The 20,016-nt window shown below is 42.9% G+C and overlaps 1 protein-coding gene across 1 annotated transcript; it reads right to left on the bottom strand.

Annotated features, from left to right (window-relative positions):
* Positions 1-39: 39 nt before the first annotated feature.
* Positions 40-19,316, bottom strand: LOC306743450 (solute carrier family 41 member 1; the record flags this gene model as incomplete). The annotated part of the gene is made up of 11 exons (XM_079225960.1): positions 19,287-19,316; positions 17,824-18,173; positions 8,652-8,759; positions 7,193-7,264; positions 6,836-6,980; positions 5,940-6,086; positions 4,839-4,983; positions 4,431-4,510; positions 2,643-2,777; positions 1,056-1,204; positions 40-213 (listed from the first exon to the last, which is right to left on the bottom strand). Exons 2-11 carry the CDS (start codon positions 18,127-18,129, stop codon positions 40-42), a joined length of 1,461 nt encoding a protein of 486 aa, XP_079082086.1. The 5' UTR covers positions 18,130-18,173; positions 19,287-19,316.
* Between the last annotated feature and the right edge of the window lie 700 nt (positions 19,317-20,016).

Raw genomic sequence — 20,016 nt, 5'->3', positions numbered from 1 at the left:
TGTCTGGCTAAGAGTTCAGGGGGCAAAAGGTAGAAACGTTCAGAGACCCAGGCTCTGAACCAGCGAGACGCTGCGGAAGCAGAGGGCCAGGAAGCCGGTGCCCAGCAGGTCCCCCAGGGCGGTCAGGTAGGGGATGGAGAAGTTGTCAGGGTCCAGGCGCCGTCTCCACATCATACGGATGATGAGGTCGGCAAAGTAAAGGAGGATGGCCACCTATTGGGGGAAAACAAGCTGAGCTGAGAAGTCTGCGATTAGAGGAAATGGGGGGGGGGTCAAGGCAGGCGGCAACCTCCGGGTGTGAAGAGTGAAGCCTAAAACTTGCATTATCTCTACTGACCAGCAGGGGGGCGACTCCTTCTGTGTATGAGAACATTATTCATTCCCTCAGTAAACATGAGTTTATGGTCTCAACCTCTAGTTTCAAGTCTTCTTCAATACATTTATGCTCCATTTAGAGTCAAACAGAACATAGAACAGGGTGTGTTTTAGGGCCGGGCAGCAGGTCTGTGTACTTTGCGCAGTATTTTAACTCTCGATGTCCATGTTTAAGCACATCAAAGAAAATAGTTTTCCTATTTCTAAACGGAAATCCGTTGGCCGCAAAGTACACGGACCGCAGCATTGACCGGCCTGGGCTTTGGCCGTGTTTACTTTAACCCTTTCACGGTGTGTTTTCACTTCATCAATGTGAACTGTCACCTTTTTGATCGGCTAAAAATGGGCTCCACCCTTTCGTGTCACTTCTGATGGCAAACCCGTAGCCCACATAGTAATGGGTGAGGCCGCATAGGCCTAACAGTTAAATCCCCAGCAGCCTGAGTAACACACACTTGACCAAACCAACCCGAAACAGTGTCAACAAATAAAATCCAGTCCAAATACGAATCCTCAAAGCGGTGAGATCTTCGGAGGTCTAAGTCAGCTCTTCTGGCATCGGGCAGATGTGAAACGTGAGATCTCATTTTGTGCGATCACACTAACAATACGGACAAAAACGTGTTAAACGAGAGTCCTGTGAAACTTCAGGTCCATTGACATAAGAGAAGCGGGTTTACCTGAAGCAGAGCAGCAAACAGGTAGCAGAGGGTGAAGGCTACGCTGATGGGCGCCTCGTCTCCCTGCAGCAGAGAGATGGCGTAGAGGAAGACCAGGTGACCGGGGACCACCAGCATCAGGAGCACCCGCGCAGACTTGGAGTTCAGCCCTGGGACACACGGAGGGGTGAGCGCTTCATTTGAACACTGGGATCCCTTTAAGCAGTGAGTTTCCCTCACTGTTGAGCCAGTGCTGTCCTGGTGTTCACCCAAAGAGCCGGCACCCATTTAACGAGCTGCTCAGGATATTCTACTGCGGGTTTAAAACCCGTTGAGCTTTTATAGCAGGTCACAAGGTACAAATCAAGGAAAAAACATTAATAACATGTTAGGTATCAAATTAAACATAAACATCAGGGCTACAATAATATATAATCCGAAATGTACAACCTCTAAACACAACTCGAAAAAATAGGTAGGATTATAGGGCTACTCTATTCAGTTCCTAAAAAGGACATTGACCCCAGAAAAAGGTCTCTTTCGTTATCAAACATTATATCCAATGTTCTTTAAACAGCAGACTACAAACAGAATAATTATATATTTAACAGATGATTAAACCACGACACTGAAAATGAATGTGTTGACTAACTAATGTCATATGATCAGAGATATTAACAGTAAATCTGCTTTATTTTTGGTGACTTGTGGGAAGCGGAACAAGCTGTCATATTATCAACTATGTTGATTATTAAAGTTATTGTCAAAGTTGTTTTGGCAGATGTGTTAGCAGACCGTCGACGAGTTACTATCCAGCTGACACTTGTTGGTCTGTTTTGACCACCGACGAATGGGAGCAACATTTCAACATCTTACTCCGTTGCAAAAACTGAACTAAGAGACAGTGAAAAATGACTTGAGTTTTTCAAATGAAATTAATAAGTATATATTTTCATTCTTAGTGGTTTAACTGGCCCTAGTTGATCCGAGATCCCTACGGTTGATCCCGTCCTACGGCTCAGGCATCCATCCCATCCCTGATAATGCTACGCAGTGAACCGCTAGTCCGGCACGCGGAGAGCGAGCTAACCCTGAAGCTAACAGCTAGCATACGGAGGTTCCATTGAGTTACATTATTATAGTACTCAAGCATTTGTACTCTATTCAATAAACAAGTTTCATCGGGTGAAGGTTAGTTATTACGTTTAAATGTCTTCAAACGTAATTTTGAAAATAACAACTATGGAATAGAACAAGGTCTTGTATTCCAGCATCCATTAAAAAAAACGAAAACAAAAAAACGATCTATGAAAGCAAATATGGTTTATCAACAATAAGAAATCTTTAAAAGATGTAATGTTATCCATTGCTCCCATAGTCATCCTGTTTAATGTCTTCTCCTTTATTGAAATGTCACAGTTGAGGAAAGCGTTGCCTTAAATGTCCTTTTCTGTAATAAGTAGTGGCCCGTGGGGGCCATTTCTTACCAATGTTAGCTAACCCTGCTGTGTATATATTAAATTCAATTAATTTTGTATAGCCCCAAATCCCAAATATAAAAAACGTGTACATGGATGTCCATGTGTGCATTCAGCCTGGCCGTGTTACCTGAGGAGAAGAAGGTAATGCAGGGATTGGGCCAGTGCTGCCTCATCTTGTAGGGCAGCACCCCCGGGATGCTCCAGAAGTGCAGGTAGGTGGAGATGCGACTGGCCTGGATGGCCACCAGGTTACCGCCCACTCCTACACAAGAGAGACAAGGGGGCAGGAGACTGAGCGGAGAGCGACGGAGACAACACACCAATGAGGAGCAACCACTTCCTTCCATGTCGGACAAAGACTCGTTGTTTTCCCACACGGATTAATTCAAAAGAGCCGATATTGATTTTGTATCATAAATCAGCTGAAGTGAACTGGCGTCAGAATCCGGAGAAAACCACCTTATGGCACCAAGTCCTGTTTTCAGAAAACCAGAATGGTTAATATACCCACACTGAATGATTATCTCCTCAACCACAAGGCCTATTTGAATAATTTAAAAAAGTATAATATACTGAAAATCCTTGGGAACATAGATAATATGGTAATATATGTGTTACTGGTATATTGGTTTATGATTGTTTATTAAACAATTATAATCAAAAGTTGTATTTTCTTATTGCAACTGCATTTGCTATATCTTAATTTAATATATAACATAGCTTTGTTAAGTAGTTTTAATAATTCATCTCCTTCACCCCAACCTGCGTACATAATTAAGCCAAGTAACGACACAAGAGTCCATCTTAATGAGCCGAGGTTGACAAGCAGGTAAAATCTGAAAAACAACACAAATAAAAGAGCCTCAGAGGCGTTGGGTATCCACCAGTGAAATGGGACCCTAGAACTCCGATGAATGACTGGTTTCTTACTTTGTGTCAAGGTGTCTGATGCGCTTGTCGAGTCGTGTGCAGATATTTAAACGGGCCCCAGATGTGACATTTCTTCAAGGCTCAGTTAAACATGAGTTAAGATGGAAACTTTCATTCTGGTGCGATTCAAGTCTTTTTATTCGCTCCTTCAAAGCACATTTCCTCTGAATCCAAAATTCATTGTAATGTTGCTAAGTTGCAGTTGATGAGAACACCTGTGCCTAACACAGTTACCCAAAAACCCACACTGATTTTTGATGATTTGGAAAAGGCTCGAGGGAACTTTTTTTTGTAAAACTAATAAGAAAAGCAATGTGTGTGTTTTATATGCAAGCCAGAGTGGGAAGATGGGAAATTTGCGTGTCGAGTAATCAGGTAGATTTTGGTGAAGCGCGTATCGAGGCTTGTGTCGATGACGTATGCGGTGACGTTGGAAGCCTCTGAGCCGGCCGTACCATGTGACTGATTCAGAACATGGTTCGTGGGTTTGCCGTGCGATTTGAAATATAAGAGGCAGAGAAACTCAATGGATTCCCCTCCTCCTCTCTGTACCCAGCTTCATGTGTGCCTGTGAAAGGGTGTTTTATAAAGCAGGCGAAATAGTCTCAAAAAGCCCAGCACCACGGAGCCTCGGACTGAGGGACGGGTATGCTAACCACTGACCCACAGTCACATCACAATCCACTCCCTAATTTGTTTCCAATTTCACTTTTGACCCCGCCATTATATCATAAAGATAGACACAATATTAAAAAGTTAATAATTGATGTATTGGCGTCACAAACATCATTATTTCCATTTAAAGCTTCACACACCAAAGCCACTCTGCCTGTTTTACATGTATTGTCCACTTGGTGGCGCAGTAGAGCAAATAAAGCTCCATGAAGCTTCGGCCCATGAGCGAACCAATTGGATGGAACAACCAATAAAACATAATGGGTAAAGTGCGAACGTGTCTCTCTGTTTGGTGACTTAGAGAGCTTACCGTTGATGACGGGCGTGAAGACAGCCATGCCCTTAAAGTTGGGGTCGCTCACCGTCCTGTCCAGAATGAGGCCTCCGAAACTGGGAAGCACAAACGCAGAGGGGGGTCAGACCCACATGCAGTCACTGCTAGCAGGTTCTTCTCTTCCCCTCAGCCCGATGCCAGGATGCAGGAAAGCCAATCGAGTTCTCAGCGACCTAATTACAGGTCAGAGGGCTGACATGTATTTGCTCACCGCTCATCTACTGCAACCTGCTTAGATCAACCTGCATACGTCATTGACACTAGACCGTATATAACTACATACCTTTTCTGTTTTTATCAACTCTTCTGTTAAAAGTTCACAAATTATAAATTGTGCTAAATACAATGATGTATGAATGAACAAAAATAAGGTAAAGTAAATACCTGCTAATGGACATGGCGACTAGAACAGGCTGCCACCCCGAGCGGAGAACCTCCCGGATCTGAGGGCTGCGTCGGGCCACCACCACCCACAGAGGGATCAGAGCCAGGAAACACAGGCACACCAGGGGGGACAGGTACCATATATCTGTGGGACAGGGACAGACGGCCTCTTATACCCGACGTCTATTGATGGCAGAAACAAATTAATAATAGATTTAAAAAAAAAGGAATTATGCAATTATTATTAGTACTTCCATCAATTGTTGACACTTAACACACAGTAAAATACATACCTGACAAGATACTGACAAGCACAGTCATGTTATTGCCTCCAAATGTATGTTAATCAACACCCCTTTGATTACATAAAGCATCTTAAAATTATAAGGTAAACAGAGGGAGGTGCTGTCCAGAAGGAGAGAGGAGGCTTCTGGAGGAGCGGGGAGCGAGTCGAGTTATTTGAGATCAAACTTTCTACCCCTCAGCTCTTGTGTAGCAATATATATACATATATTTCTCATAATCATTGTGCAACGTTGTGAATTGAAGTAATAGTACATTTATAAGTTGCCATTAACATAGTTCCACTCATCTGACAGAAGTCATAAAATAAAGGTGTGTGATATAAAACAGTGAACAGCTGTCGCAGCTGTGACAGACGTCATATTTAACTGACGCCGCTTTAAAATGACGGCTCTGATGAAAAGATGTATCATTTTGGTTGCCTCTCTCTCCTCTTCCTCGCCTCTTCCTCCGCTAGCATCTCTCGTGGGCAGGACTAAGACGCGAGGTGAGGAGGCAAGGAGGATAGGAGGGGAGGAAAGGAGTCCAGGACACAGGTTAGCTATTGAAAATCCCCCCTCCATGTCGAGCCGTTTGAGAAAATAAACTTTTGCTGCCATCTAATGTTTCAGATATCGGCGAGAAAAACTTCATAAAAAGACGTTTTATAATCATCAAAATGTTGCTTCTCATTGGACTTAACATCGATAAGAAATTCGAAATTTACAACGGCAGAAAGTGTAGCAGCACAGACAAGCAGATGAATCAGAGCAGAAGGTTTATCTCCCATCATGCCTCTGGGTTCCTGTATCTCCTCACCGATATATTCATAGAGTGTGCTGCTGACCCCGGCCAGCAGGGACAGGGTGATCAAATCTCCCAGGCTGGCAGCGATGGGCGTGGCCACGTTGTCGGGGTTGATGCCCACCTTCCTGGAGCCGAGGATCACTCCGATCATCACCAGGCCTATGGGGGGGGGGGGGGGGGGGGGGGGGAGAGAGAGAGAGAGAGAGAGAGAGAGAGAGAGAGTGTGTGAACAGACAGAAACAGAAAACCCGATGGTGGATACAAATTTTAAATTTTCTATTTCCAGAGAACCAACCAGCCTCACGCAACGACGGCTTGTTGGAAAAGAGAACCTTTTACACAGGCTGTGCTTATTAGCACCAGAGGAAACTCATCGAGTTTCTGCTAAACACTAGAACATTTGAGGTGAGGATGAATTATGGATTATGCAGCGATGGCGTGAGGGGAAAGGGTGCTATGGGGATAGGTGCACAAGCTGCTAGAGGTGAAGACGCTGAACAGGGCTCAATGATGAAAGTAAAAAAAGAGGCATTAATTAACAGAAGCTACTTTAACTTACAAGGGACCGAAATATACTTTCACTGGCTCCCTTGTTGAGAGCGAGACGAGAAGATTAGCTTCATATAGCTTTGGCGTTTCAATGAGGAAAGACAAACTGTGACAAACTATGACCGTGACCCACAAAAGGTCAGCAGTTAAGTTTTTTACTCACTTGACTTCTTCAATGCCTCAAATCACAATGACGATCCAATTTCTAAATTTATTTGGATGTTCTAATAAACTTTTTGTGGAATTTTGAGACAAAATGTAGGGTTCTAGCAAGTGTTTCCAATTGAATCTTAGCTGTGAGAATTGAGCCAAAGCTATTGGGAAATACTGGAACAATGAACGCATCCCTTGTCACTCACCCAAGGAAAGGGCAGCAAAGAAGGCTGTGGTGATGCTGCTGGCACAGAGGACAGCGGCCTGGTCCAGTTCAATCCCCCCCCTGGAAAACGACCCCAGACACACAGCTGCCACGGCCGCGAGGAAACCCACCACAGTCGCCTGGACCTGCGGAAAAACCAGAAGGTGCAACGATAAATGTGACATCCAGAGCGCTGACATTCACTGCATCCAGCAGTTATCTTCATCACCGGTTGATCATCTTGTGGATTAAACATGTACAAGATCAGAGATGAGACCACAGGGAACCACGCAGAGACAAAGGATCTTTTTTTTTTGTCTAAACCGGTCAACATGTGAGTATTCAGGAAGTGTGCTACCTGTATCAGTGCCAGATTGCTGCACACCATGGTCCACTGTTTACCGGGGTCGTCCATTTGTCCTGTGTTGGCCTACAAGCAAAGAGAGGTGCCAGCATTGCAATGAGAATGTGGAGGGAAAGGTCATTTAAATTGTTCCACAAAATTGAGTGTTACAATTATATGTTGGTGTGTCAGTGTTATTTGGGGAACACGTTAAAAGGCGTTCAGGGGTAGCGATGGAATGTACACAGGAAGAAGCACAAGGAATAAGGCAGTATCATATTTGCATTTAGGTGCTTTTTTAATAACCCAGTACGCATTCCAGTATTACAGGGGGCCAACTTACCTAGTCTATATGTCCTTTTACAACAGCAAACTACGAGTTTCACAAATTTGAAAAACATAGCCATAACTATTGTTTGAGCTAGCCTATAATATTTCCTAATATTTTGTTACTCTAATATCTGCACTGCTGTCATCATTTGTCCTGTTTTGGTACACAGCACCACTCTTACTGTACGCTGTATGTACATATTGATGTGAGTAGGTGCTGAGGAAGGAAAAGAAAGATGGATTTCCAGGTTGCGCCTGAACTGAAGGTTGTTATCTACTTTATTCCCTTGTACCTACATACAGTATTAAATGGGTATAGGGACCCGGTGAGTACATTTTTTATATACAGTACATTGACAAAATAATGATACTGTTAAATGCTGGCTTCAATAAAAAAAAGAGTTGCAAGAGCTCTTTTTAAAAAGCTCCCGATGGTCTGACCGCTCGTGCTTCCTGACTCACAACACATGACATCTATTGCTTCTGTCCATCCGGGGAGAGGGATCCTCCTCTGTTGCTCTCCCTCAGGTTTCTTCCTTTTTTCCCTGTGAAAGGGTTTTTACTATCTTTATTGGGGGAGTTTTTCCTGATCCGATGTGAGGTCCCGGGACAGGGATGTCATGTGTACAGATTGTAAAGCCCTCTGAGGCAAACTTGTATTTGTGATGTTGGGCTGTATAAAATAAACTGAATTGAACAATGTCACCGTGCCCCCAGATATGCTGACAGTGCAATACATTGGTCTGTAAAATGTTAGAACTTACAGGAAGGACATTCCAAAACTGTGAAAATGAATTGGCTCAGGACCAACTTCTAAAGCAAGATCTCAATATCATTCTGAATAATTGAACACGCTGCATTATCATGCCTAATGCTTCAAGGAACTGTTGACGAGCAGAAGCAGGTTACTCCACCACCAAGACACTTATTGTTGCGGTATATCTGGTAGACCGACGACCGAGCTGGGAAACAAAGATACCACATTGGTATCATGTGATATCTAAAGGCTTAAAAGAGACATTTCTATAAGTAGGACTTGGTCCTGAATCAGTTGTGCGTGATTTATTGTATGTAGGCTGGCAACAATAAGTCGTAAGGAGTGATCTCTGAAGTTAGAAATATATAGGGAAGAAAGTCGTCTTACCGCGGTGGAGAGGCGAGCAGCCAGGGTCATCTCCAGATTTCCTTTGAGTCCAACCAGCGCAGGCACCAGGATAAACACCTCTGTTATCACCTTAAACACCTTCCAGTGCTGGAAAAAACACACACATTTGGAATAATAAGCATTGCACACAAATATAAATTCACACTAAATTACAACTCATTCAGCTTGAAAACTAGAATCACCGCCTGGCGGTTGCATCTCATTGCAGTTCACATCCATGTCTGTCCAAGATGTCATCGCTTCCATCATTTTTGTGACATTTGTGTGAAATCGTCATAATAATGAGGTGGATATGAGGTCCCAGTGACCTCAATCTCACAACGCGCCTCTTTTATTCTCAACACAAACTGTTTACTTGCATTCGACCAAAGCCTGCTCAAACGTAATTGGTCAATACTACTCGGACTACAAAGTGGAAACCAGAATGCTTCTGATACCAAAATATTGTCCCATTGTGTATGAATGGAGAATCTATTTATAGAGATTATGTTGACCGTAACCAGCTAAATTTAAATCCGTTGATCCGTAAATCCAGGTGGGACAAATTTGACGAAATTCCAGACGGAATGTATAAACGGACGGACGTAACCAGGCGGCAACGTCCGGTTCTGCTGAGTGAAGTCGATGCGGGAGTCTTAACACTTGTATTCTATCCCCTGACCATCAGGGGGCGACTCCTCTGGTTGTATAGAAGTCTATGAGAAAATTACTCAGTAAACATTGTAAACATGAGTTTATGTCTCAATCTCCAGTTTCAAGTCTTCTTCAATACAGCATGAAGTTCATTTAGTAAATGATGGTCATTTAGAGTCAAACAGACCATAAAGCAGGGGGATGCTTTAGGGCGGGCTTACTGTGATTGACAGGTCGCTGCTGCTGCCAGAGACATATACGGCGTCTCTACGTCACTCTTACACTTACCAAATATGGTAACTTCTGTTCCATAGTAAAAAAAAACACAATGGCGACGGCCGTAACCCAAGATGGCGATGGCGAAATCGGCCACGCTAACTCCGGCATGAAGGCATAAGCAGCATCTCCACCTCCACAGATGGACCTTCTGAACCGTGTCCTTTACTGATGCAGTTAAATGAGCACATTGCATATTCTAGACCAGTGGTTCTCAAACTTTTTTTGTCACGCCCCACTTTGGAGGAAGAAACATGTTCATGCCCCACCGCAAACAAATTGCCTGTATTGTGGCTGTAATTAACCTGTTTTGCACTGAATATCTTTTTAAGATAATAACAAAAATGTTCAACCTGAGCCAAACAAAACAGAATTAGTGCAGATATGCGAGTCATCATGTTTTATCAGTATTAGTAGCTGCAATGAGCCTGCTTTTTTCTACCAATCTTTTTGTAGAATAGATCTATGCTCAATGTTGAGCTTAGCTCTATTCTGTTTTGAGAGACGCAACAGAGATTGGCTTTTGGAAAAACGTCGCGTATATGCAAGCGTAACCTGTTAACGGCGTAACGTAAACATTTCCACAAAAGTGTTTTTATTAATGACGTTTTATGTTCGTGTACTTTGTACTTTTGTAATATGTGACGTTCTCGTGTAGCTCAAGGGGAGTGGTCGTCCTGAAACCACAAGGTAGCCGGTTCATCCCTGGTCTCCCCAGAGTTTCATGTGGAAGTGTCCTTGAGCGAGACACTGAAGCCCCAGAGCGCCACAGCAGCACACTGCTCCTTAAATACTTAGGATGGGTAAAATGCAGAGAATAATTCCCCCACTGTGGGATTAATAAAGGATTATAAAAATTATCTATACAAAAATAAAATAATAATCTGCACCTCCCTCACCTGTAACACCTCCGCCCCACCGTTTGAGAACCACTGTTCTAGACTAACCCATCGGCTACTTTTTTCTTTTTCCACATCTCTGAGCATCGGCTATCGCCATTCTGCAGAGGTTCACTGGGTTTAAAAGACGCACAGTTCACAGAGTCTGCCTCCTATTTTCTCACTACAACTCCAGTTGGCAGGTCCGAGATGGTTTAGATCTCTAAATAGATGCACATATAAAAGAACAGCGAAGCTGCCAAGAGCAGAGTGATGTGGAGCAGAGGCAGGGAGCAAGGGAGCGAGGGAATTAAAGATGAGAGGAGGAATTGAAAGAGTAGGCTGGAAATAGAGGAAGGAAGAAGGGAAAGAGTGTCAGATAAGAAGTTTTGTTATAAAAAATAAATATGTATTTTCTCGGGGGTAAAAATGTCCTGGAAGCACAAAGTTAAACTAAATCAAAATGGGTGTAATGAAGAAGGGAAATAGTTTGCTCTTTAAAAAAGAAAACGTGTCTTTGTATGAACTTGACAAGATGAATCTGCAGCAAGTAGCCTTTGTATTGAAGCAGGTAAAGAGATCAGACTATGAATGCCATTGCATGCATGATAACAAAAAGACTTATTTATTAATATGTCATTTCTTTTTTTTTACACCTGCAACTTTTGGAGAAACGCAACCCGACGTCGAGCAGCTCCGGCCAACGAACAGATTTGATTTTGAGGCCGAAGGTCACTGTGACCTCACAAAACAGAGAATTAATATGCTAATGATGATTTCACGTCTCATAGGAATTATGTTTCACAGAGTGAAGGGAAGACAAGGGCACAGCTGCATCAATATGGGGGCCAAGCCACGAATGCCATGTTCAAGAAATACGTACAAAAAGAACAATGTTGTTGAAATTATTTTAAGATTTTGTCTTGAGCTCCTCCTTAACCGTGCGTCTATTGTGCCTTTGTGCTTTATAGCTCCACCCACCAAGGTTTAACACGACCAATGCGATTGTTCCTGCTTCCTGAATTGTTAATATCGCAGCGACTGTGGTGATGAGGTTTAAGGGGGTTAAACAAGGCCATGAGAAAGAACATAGGGGCGATGAAGAGCATAGGGAACGTTGAAGTTTGACGGGTTTTGTGTGTGTGTGTGTGTGTGTGTGTGTCTATTTATACCATTGTTCTCAGGTTCCAAACTGATTGGTCTCGCTGACAGCTGTCACGTTGGGAGGCCATCTTGGGACATGGCCCACTTCTGCTGTAATACTGCTGCTGCTGTTTAAATGTGATCGACAAAAAGCCTACTCTAGATTACTCAGGAGAAAATAAAAGTGTCTGTCATATTTTTTGCTGTTGCTTGATATAGCTATGTATCATTCAGATGTCAATATTGAATCATTAGCATGTGCACTTATAACATGTCAAGTTATATTTTAAGAAATATTGCAAACAGTGTGGTTTTCTTTGACACAGATAAATGCAGATATTCTTCTCTGTGAATCAAAGCTCCAACGTTTCTATACCCTCTCTGTGGCCTCTGTTCCTCCATCCTCCAACAACTTATTAAATTAAGGGTCCACTTTCATCCCAGGGCTCTCCTCTCCTTCCCATCGAAATGTGATTGGGAAAGCTCAGAGAGGTGGACGGTACACACTACAGGGCTCCATCTGTTAAACAGGGCGGTTCAAACTACTACGAATGCAGGAGCTGCATCGATCCATCAATCTATCCTTTTGTGTGGAAAGAAACGTTGCCAACCCTCTCCCCTTCACCTTTGCAATTATTCAAAAAAATATTCTGTCCACCAATTTAACCATTTGTTTTCCTGTAACTGTCCCCATAAACAAAAGGTGTTCAAATGTGCTCAATAAGAAATCCGGACCCTATCTATTGCCTCCACACGGCTCTCAATATGGAATTGGCTGAGCAGGTGGCAAGAAGCCAACGCTGCTAACAACACAAAGAGATTGTTGGCATTGCTAGCAGGGGAACCGGAGGGTGGGTGCTATCAGGGTAGGACATTTACATATTTTTTAGGGGTCAATTTTTGCCCCCACTGACTGAAATCCAGGGGCATTTAAAAAAAATGAGGGCATTTTTGAAACTTGTGAAATAACATTTAACCTTTGTTCAAAACAATGAATATACTTATTTAGCCTCACAGTATTTCCCCTACCATTATATTAGGGAGGAGCGGGGGGGGAAGTCGAACTTCGCACACGTAACATCAGTCATGGCGAAAATCTAAAACATTCTATGGCAAGTGGACCGGGTCTTATAGGCTACGATGTTATGTGTTTGACGAGTTCATTAAATTATCATAATTATTAGAGGACATTTTGGGGGCATTTTTTGCCCCGCTCCTAGTGATATCAGGGGCAAACTTATATTTCTTAGGGGCAGTTTTGCCCTTTGCCCTTGTGTATTTCTGACGCTTGGTGCTATGCATATAAATACAATGTCAAATTACCCAAGAAGCAGGCAAAGTCCATCTCTGCCTTTCACTCTACTGTTTGTCAATTCTTGCCTTTTTATTGAAAGGTCTACATCCGTCTGTATACAGTTTGTGCACAGCGCAACCATCTCTCTACATTATTCAATAATCCATAACACTATGCTAAACTGTTTGTCAGACCATCAAGCCATTCACCAATCCAACCACAGGGCTGGTCAGGTCCAAACTGGATATCAACAATCCTATGCTACCGACTACATGTGTCCATCGGACCGAGTGGCAAAAACTGTAAAGCACCAAAGAAATTGCCAATCAAATAAAATCTCAAATTCATACTCACTTAGCTACTTTGATTAGACGGATTAAAATGCAACATTTTAAAGCTTTTTTTATATCGTCCAAATCCTTGTCCAGTAGGTCTACTGTACTTCAGCCCAGTGCTGGATGTTGAGCGCCTTTCAGACCCAATGCAGAGTGCAGTGCTACCAATATGTAGCGAGGCAGAATGTAGACGAGGCATGGCAGGGGATGGTCATAAAATCTCGCTACAGACCTGCAAACAATGTTTGACTTTTAATCAACCGCAACCGAAACTTTCCCAAAGCTTGCGTTTACCCGACATTTTAGTCTGGCGATTTGAGGTTAAGGTAATGTAAGGTATCAAAAACCTTTAGAAACGTTGTTATCACACTAGTATCTGGAATCTCAGATGGTGCCCAGCCCTATTCATCCATCTATTAATCTCTGAAAAACAATTCAACAAATACTTTTTCTCAAGATTTTCATACTTGTATGAGGTCCATAACAATACCGGCGGAGACCAGTCCGAGCCCTGACACCAGGTACGGCACTATAACCTGGGCAGCAATGAGCCAGGAGCTCTCTGGTATGAATCCGTGTTCTGACCGAGTCAACTTCCATGTCACGCCACGTAACTTCTTGCCCTGGTAGCGCAGCTCCAGCTCCAGACGAGTCACCACCATGTTGGAAGTGGGGTTACTTGAGCACTTAGTTCAACGTGTAGTTATCCCATGGTAAGTCAAAATGTGATCCAAGTGTAAAGGGAAAAAATGTGCTTAGGATGTGTCCAAAAAAAGAAGAAACCAATCAATGTGGTCGTCTTTGGTTGAAAAACGGCAAAGAAGAACGTGATTTATGAATGCACCGTTGATCTGCTATCAAAGAAATGGCTTTTGTTCGATCCTTCTTTCTCTAATGAACAAATGAAACAGCTCGAATGAGCCCCTTTTACCTCTGAGGAAAATTGGATAAAAGGTAATCAGCTGGTGCCATGTCCTCAGATGTAAGTAAAACAAGTCCAAGATTGTTACTTAAATTCCCATTTGTATGACTGCTTATCTTTTTCCCCAGACAACGTCAAGGTTAAAGGCTGATGTGGGGGCAATGGAGCGTGACATCTTTGGCCCGGTGGTGAGTCAGCAGTGATGAGGTTTCTTACTCGTCGTCACTAAGCGCAGATGCATCCACATCTGGAGTCAAAGTCTGTCTTTAACCGAGCTGCCTTTTTAGGTAAAGGTTGGTAAGATGGCTTCGATATCCACACAGGTTAACACCGAGGAACGAACAGTGGAGAGTTCCTTTCTCAAAAGTCCAGTTCATCTCTACTGCACAAACCAATTGATGGAGTTTCAAAGCCTTGAGGAGTTTAGTGTTTGTAGGATCTAGTCCTCAAATCTTTTAAATCCAGCCTGAAATCCGCTTGACCTCCAGCCTGAATGCACAGCTGTATCTCGAATATGATAGTAGCGCTCGCGGTGACAGCTGAATGATTGACGGCGGCGAGAAGACAAGGAAGAACAACCCGAAAGGTCTGGAGAGTTGGAAGCGGCGGGATTCCTTTGAGTCTTTGTCAATCCAGCTCTTCTGTTGTGGCGGGCTCACAGTGAGGGTGAGGAGCAAAAAAACAACAACAAAAGAGTTTCGTGATGTCAATAAGAGATCCGAGGAGATCCACTGACAGGATGCAGCAGCCGGCTTCTGGCAGTGCTGGAGTGCTCCTTTCCTCCAGTCAGGGTAGTCCTGCTCCCTCCCTCCTTCCCTCCATCCCTCTGCTCAGTCGTGACGAAGCAGAGGAAGAGGCGGGGCTGTCTGCGCGGCCCGACATGCAAACTCATGAGAGAAACAACCGGCTTACTCCCTCCCTCTATTCCTTGCTGCGTGTCTGCCTCTCATCCTAACTCGCTCTCCCTCCATGTGACATCCCTCTCTCCACGTCGGCCGGTGTCTCTCTCTCTCTCTCTCTCTCTCTCTACCATGACTCATTCTTTCTCTCCGTCCATCCCATCCATCTCTAGCTCGCCTCCACCTGCTATATTTGCGTTGTGGTCCTGTCATAAGAGGGTCCTGGTGCCGAAGCTTTCTTTTACTTTAAAACAACTTGTGAGCCCAAACAAATAGGTTCTGCCCAGTGTGACTACAACATTGCTTCTAAAACTCAGATTTTCTCTTTCGAATGGTTATTATTTCCCTTGTTGTTATTCAATTCATTAATTTACATTTTAAGTGATTCCATTTTTTCACTTCACTTTAAAAAGACATCAAGATTCAAACTCTGTCACTGGACTGTTAAGAGTTAAACATGTCACTTTCTGTAAACCATCAGAATTGTGTATTTTCCATTTGAAGAAAATCCTGTTTGATGAAGATGAGTTTTGATAAAAAAGGCAAGGAAATTATATTTCCATATATATATATATATATTTATAATACGGGTAGATCAAAGCATTCTGATTGGTTGAGAGAGAGTCACGAGGTGTAGTTTATTCAGCCATAAAGTACTGTACAGCCTGTTAACATTTAGAGCATTCCATATCAGCGCACTTAAAATAATAAGTAGATTTAAATTGCGAGACCATTAGTTCAAGGGAGTTGTTAGGCCCTCCGCTGCGCGTCGGGCCTAACAACTCCCTTGAACAGTACATTATTGCACGATACAGTACTGCCTCTCGTACCTTATTGCTTAAATATAACACTCTTCTCAGAATCACTGAGGTAGTCCAGCCATTTGGCATTGCACCAAATGAAATAGCAAGCTGAAATCTAAACACATAAAATCCAGAAGCCTCTGCGACATGAAATTGATTACCCTGAAAATTGAACTCCATTGAACACGTTTCCGTTCCGATGGATCTTCCAGGATGCGCTGAGACCGGGGCCTGCCCACAGAGCTGCTGCTAGCCGGGCTGGGCTGCTCAACATAGACTATCCTGGGCCAAATTCCACATCTCCAATTTCATGCATTTCAAATAATTTATCAAACAGTCTATTGAATCTGACATCAATTTATAATTGCAAGCCAACAGGTCATTTAATTTGCTACACACACACACTCACACTTCACACGCAGCCTTTAACCCGTTAAGCTCTATGGCATTTTTTTAGGATTTAGCTCGAAATAGCATACCCAAACTAAAAAGGGTGTATCTCTGCAACCACAAGGGCTATTTGAATAATTCTAGTGTTATAATAAAGGCAACCCTTGTGAGCTTTTGGTCAGATGTGTAAATATTAGTATATATGTTGCTGGCTAAGAGTAAATAAAGATTTAAACACAGAAAGAATAGAAGTTTCAGGTCAGCCTATAAAAAAAAGCACTTTCAGGATGCCATTGTCTTGCTTTTTGCTATTTCTCTTTTTCTGATAGCACCAAGCTACGGGCTGCTAGTTACGGAAACATGCAGAGTGGGCTGACTTGTGACATTATTATAACTTTTTTATTTTAATAATTATTTTAGTTGGTGTTTGAGTTGTGTTGAAATGGCTGACTAATTATTGTAGCCCAGGTTCTCTTGTTTAATTTGATGTGTAGCATCAATATATTTGTTCATGATTATTGTAATGTTTTACACAGTTTAAATACATTTCTAAAAAAGGACCTCTATAGGTTCACTCGGGGCTTAAAGTGCAGAAAGCCGGTGTTCAGGTGAGACGGATCTCAGCAGTGGCTCTTCAGGTTAGCTGTACATTCCATAAAATGTTTTAATGAATTAGTATTTGACCCTCCCACACTCCTTGTAACAGTTTTGCAATATAATGATTTGTCACATCAGTCGCAGCATTTATAACGTCCGGGCGTCCCTCTTTGTCCTTTCATGTCCGCTGTGCTTTGGGACAAATGGACCGAGCCAAAACTCCTGACTAACTGTCCTCCGAACCAGATGCATGGTGGGTAACACATTCCGTCGGGGGAGAGAGTGGAGGAAATACTGATGAGCACGAGATGGAGCGAAGGGAATAAGCCGTGTGAGGATAAGACGTGTGTCTATCAGTGGAGGACAGGAGGAGAGAGAGAAAGTGGTGCCAGGTGTCTCCGATTCCCCTTCACTTCCTCTCTGCGTTCCTTGAAGTGGAAAAGTGTCTCGACCTTCTGCTGCTTGTGACCAACTTGTGGCTGCATTCTAGCAAATATTTGACCAATTTTACAAACAAACATAAAACAGTAACCCGTTTAATCCCGCATTTTTCCATAGACATGGAAATATCCAAATCACTATTTTAGAATTTTTGTAATGGAAAAGTGTGACGTTGCCACTGGTGGGAGAATGTTTTATAGACTGGATTAATTTATTTCCCCTAAAATACAGTCATCAAAATTCTTAAACACTGTAGCTCAGTTATTAACTATTCTCAATGTATGAATTAATGAATTAATATATAAAAGTGGGCTTTTGGGTGCCACTTAACAGGAAACTGAGGCTACAAACGACACGGGTTTTCCAAAATTGGATAATAGACAATTGGAAAAATGTTGCCTGCTTTTTGCAGATGATTTAGAGATTACAACAGCAGAAACTGACCAAAGAAATTGCCACATAATATCAATGAACTAACAAATTACCAAAGGCCGTTGGTGGTTGGGAAGGAATTCTAACAACAATCATGGCCTCACTCACCTGTACGTCGTCCAGCACCATGCCGGCCATCACCATGCCCATTCCAGCCAGCAGGTAGGGGAAAAGCACCTGCAGACAAATAGCAATGGACGACTCCTCCTCCACTTTGGCGACGGATACTTTCGGCTTCTCCTCCGTCGGCTTTTTAGGAGGCTGGAACGCCGGGGATAAGAGGAGGTCATCTTGGCCGTCTACGGCACCACCCAGAGGGGCATTCAGACTCGGGCTCTTCCCCTTGGAGCGGGACTTTTTGTTCTTTTTCCTCTGGCGGGTCTGTTGTGTTGGTGGTTTATCCTCACCCGGCATGATGGCGGTGGTGGTTGTGACGAGTGGGGTGGTGTTGGCCTAATCTGCGGGTACAGAACTAAAAGGGTCAGGTGTTGTAAAGAGATCGCAAACATGTTATGTTGGTATGCATAAATAGTTTGGTCAGTTAAATTGTTCAAATGGAGTGTGGGAAGAAATATAAAGTTGTACAGTTTTCCTTGAACCTCCAATGAGTTGGTATAACCTTGAGTTATAAGTTGATGAAATAAGTTAAAGGAAAATGTTATATTACCATTTATATTCAATGTTAATTATTTATCTGCATTATTTCATATTTTAGCCAATCAGTTTTATTTTCCTCTGATTTTACTGCCTGTTGTCAGTGGGAGGTCAATGCAATTCAATTGTGTATAGCCCAAAATCCCAAATTGGCCTCGGAGGACTTTACAATCTGTACACATACAACATCCTCTGTCCTGGGAACTCACATCGGATCAGGAAAAAGTCCCTTAAGAAACCCGTTAACGGGGAGAAAAAGGGAAGAAACCTTCGGGAGAGCAACAGAGGAGGATCCCTCCATCAGGATATATTTGTAACTAGCTTGCAATCATACAACAAATGTTGTTCACCTTTCTGCAACACCCTATCTGCACAGGAAGCATACAGGTGTGGCATGACAGGTATCTTCAGCCTACAATAGATGTCATGTGACCAGAATGAACATAACAGAGTTATAACACATTCAAGGCATATGACAGAAAGTATTCATATAATGAGAGTGAATACACACTGCCTACCAGATGCTCAGCTCTCATTGTTGGGGATGTATATTAGGCACATTGGGCAAACCTTTAATATGGCTGTTTAACTTCTAATAGTTGACGTCTAGTTTCTTGTGTGGGCTAAACACAAGCGTTGTGGGTCTGAAGAGAATATATTGAAACACTGGATCACCAGTTCGTATAAAGTACAATGTGTATTAATGACTGTCAACATAGCAGTATTGAATAATTGAGGAATATCACAAGAGCCCATTTACATCATTCTGAATGCTTGAATGTGAGTTGTAACTGTGAAGTCTAACAAAATGAATAACTGTTCCTCGAGTGGCTGTAAAGCATCCGTTACTCTCATGCGTCCCCGCGAGACCGGAATAACTGCTTCAAACCGCAAAACATGCAAACCTTTATACACACATTTCGACGACAGACTCCTGAAAATCCGGTGAAATATCCAAACGTGTCCGCAGCTCCATTAGATCCGCGTCAGAGCGATACAGTGTCCACCAACAAGCCGTTGTTGACTTCCATACCTCCACTGCAGGCTGCCATGTCTACATACCATAATGCAACGGCCCTGGTAACCAGGGTTATACAAATAAAGCGTTCTAATTGGATAAACACAAGGAGTAGCCCCGCCCCCTGGTGGAGAAAGCGAGAAGCTGCAGACATTTGGAAATAATGTAAAAAAAACTAACACATGTTATTATTATTATTATTATGTTTTTTTTAATGTATTTTTGTGTGTGTATTTTTACGACCCTTATTATAATTATAATAATTATAATATTGGGGAGTTATTCGTTTGTTTCACTGTCATGTCAGGAATTCATGAGGGAAGCGGTCCAAACCTCAACCTTTCAGAAGCCCCGCCCCCAAACAGAATGTACCCGTCATATCAATATCAGCAGAATTGCCGTATTGCAGATTGTGTGAAATTGAAAAATGAGGAAAAAAACTGAAGCAGAACGTAAAAAAAAAATAAAGACCATCGTAATAACAGTGCCCAGACATTGCGGGGTCGCAACTGAGCGCAAACCCCCGAGTGAAGTCAGCGGCTGTCCGGCTCCAGAGTCCCGGGCATGTCTGGCTCAAGCCGCTTCACGACGTCCCACGGCGGCCCCGTTAGAAGGAGAGCCCGTGTTGT

The sequence above is a fragment of the Taurulus bubalis genome (genome assembly GCF_910589615.1).
Source record: "Taurulus bubalis genome assembly, chromosome: 11".
Taxonomy (NCBI): Eukaryota; Metazoa; Chordata; class Actinopteri; order Perciformes; family Cottidae; genus Taurulus; species Taurulus bubalis.
The sequence above is the reverse complement of the archived record's forward strand: the minus strand, read 5'-3'. Positions and strand labels throughout refer to the sequence as shown.